At 43.5% G+C, this 2414-nt stretch overlaps 1 protein-coding gene across 1 annotated transcript; it reads left to right on the forward strand.

Moving 5' to 3' along the window:
• The first annotated feature begins 358 nt into the window (after positions 1–358).
• On the forward strand, positions 359–1309 carry LOC121143884 (proteasome subunit alpha type-6-like). Its single transcript, XM_040756329.1, has one exon. It carries the CDS (start codon positions 403–405, stop codon positions 1141–1143), a length of 741 nt encoding a protein of 246 aa, XP_040612263.1. The 5' UTR covers positions 359–402; the 3' UTR covers positions 1144–1309.
• Positions 1310–2414: the final 1105 nt, after the last annotated feature.

Here is a 2414-nt window from a genome sequence, read left to right on the forward strand (position 1 = left end):
TGTGTGTGTGTGTGTGTGTGTGAGTGTGTGTGTGTTACTAGGGATTGAAGCTAGAGCCACCTGCATGCTAGCTAGATAAGTGCTCTACTGCTGAGCCATATCCCCAGCCCAAAGTTGACTTCTTTCCTTTGAGGGGTTTTTGCTTTTTGGAGACAGGGTATCATGTAGCCCAAACTGGCCTTGAACTCAATACATAGCCAAGGATAACCTTGAATGCCCAGTTCTGGAGCTTTGATTTATTGTTGTTTTTGTTGTTGTTATTGTTTCAGACAGGGTCTCACTTTGTAGACCTGCCTCTGCTTATGCAGTACTGGGATTAAAGGTGTGTGCCACCACACCAAAGTAGAGTTTGCTTTATTAACAGAGAAAATAGGAGTGTGTGCTTGGAATAGTGGGAACGCCATGTCCCGTGGTTCCAGCGCCGGTTTTGACCGCCACATTACTATTTTCTCTCCAGAGGGCCGACTCTACCAAGTAGAATATGCTTTTAAGGCTATTAACCAGGGTGGACTCACATCTGTAGCCGTCAGAGGAAAAGACTGTGCAGTAATTGTCACACAGAAGAAAGTACCTGACAAACTACTGGATTCCAGCACCGTGACTCACTTGTTCAAAATAACTGAGAACATCGGCCGTGTGATGACTGGGATGACAGCTGACAGCAGATCCCAGGTACAGAGGGCACGCTATGAGGCAGCTAATTGGAAATACAAATACGGCTATGAGATTCCTGTGGACATGCTATGTAAAAGAATTGCTGGTATTTCCCAAGTCTACACACAGAATGCAGAAATGAGGCCGCTTGGTTGTTGTATGATTTTAATTGGCATAGACGAAGAACAAGGCCCTCAAGTGTACAAGTGTGACCCTGCAGGCTACTACTGTGGCTTTAAAGCCACCGCAGCAGGAGTTAAACAGACAGAATCAACCAGCTTCCTTGAAAAAAAAGTGAAGAAGAAATTTGATTGGACATTTGAACAAACAGTGGAAACTGCAATTACATGCCTGTCTACTGTTCTGTCGATTGATTTCAAACCTTCAGAAATCAAACTTGGAGTAGTTACAGTTGAAAATCCTAAATTCAGAATTCTCTCAGAAGCAGAGATCGATGCCCACCTTGTTGCTCTAGCAGAGAGAGACTGAACGTTGTCATTAGTTTACCAGATCCATGATGCCACTTGCCTGTGTGTGTGGTAACAACAAACTGACATCATAGAGGCCTCTGGGTTGAAACTGGACCCTCCCACTCCTCCTGCCACTGAACTGGTTAGGACTCTGTATAAATAAACAGTGCTTTTGGAAAAAAAAAAGAGAAAATAGAGTCATGCAGGATGGCATACATACACATATAATCCCAGGATTTGGGAGGCTCAGGCAGGATTGTGAGTTCAGAAGTTAGCCTGGACTGCATGTCCAGCTCTGTGCTACTTTGGGTACACAGAAAGACCTAGTCTAAAGAAATTTTCTTGTTGTTGGTGTTGTTTTTCTTTTGTTTTGTTTTTCTGAGACAGGTTTCTCTGTGTAGCCCTGGCTGTCCTGGAATTCATGCTGTAGCCCAGGTTGGCCTTGAACTCATAGAACTCCATCTGCTTCTATCTCCCAAGTGCTGGGATTAAAGGTGTGCACCACCACTGCCTGGCTTTCCAGTTGTTGTTTCTTTGAGACAGAGTCTCATTATGTAGCTCTGCCTAGTCTGGAACTTGCATTGTAGACCAGAGATCTGTAATGTGAGGTTTTCTTGACCTGGCTAGGTCCCACTACCCTTCTCTGCCCCAAAGAGACACACAGATGCTACATTAATTTTGGAACTGTTGGCCTGTTTTTCCTGCCATCCTGGTCCCAGAATGAACACACAAGACTTATGTTAATTATAAAACAGTTGGCCGTTAGCTATGGCTTCTTATTGGCTAGTTCTGTCTAAATTATTAACCCATTTCTATAAATCTAAGTATTTCCATGTGGAGAAAAGGTCTGGGCCTCTTACTCTGTTGGGGTCTAAATCGAGTCCACTCAGCATCTCCACAGAGAAGAGAGCGATTTCCTGCTTGTCCCTGTTTATATTCTGATTCTGCCCAGCTAAGTCACTTCCTGTCTGGCCAATCAGCCAATCAGCGTTCTATTCATTAACCAACAGGAGAAACAAATATAAAGAAGAACATTCCCCATCAGAGATCTGCCTGCTTCTGCCTCCTGAGTGCTGGTATTAAACCATACAAAACCTAAAAAAAGTTGTCTTACTCTTTTAAAAAAAAAAACACTTGCATAGTCTACCCACCCCCATTGGCTTAGTTACTGTCCTATTGCTGTGAAGAGACATTATGACCAAGGCAACTCTTACAAAAGGAAGCGTTTATTAATTAGGAGCTTGCTTGTACTTTTAGAGAGCTAGTCTATGATCATCATGGCAGGTAACA

The sequence above is a fragment of the Mesocricetus auratus genome, unplaced genomic scaffold (genome assembly GCF_017639785.1).
Source record: "Mesocricetus auratus isolate SY011 unplaced genomic scaffold, BCM_Maur_2.0 Super-Scaffold_100014, whole genome shotgun sequence".
In the NCBI taxonomy this organism is placed as follows: domain Eukaryota; kingdom Metazoa; phylum Chordata; class Mammalia; order Rodentia; family Cricetidae; genus Mesocricetus; species Mesocricetus auratus.

What these genes read in the sequence shown, in the direction of transcription:
- LOC121143884 (XM_040756329.1), top strand. Translation starts at nt 403, where the DNA reads ATGTCCCGTGGTTCCAGCGCCGGTTTTGACCGCCACATTACTATTTTC.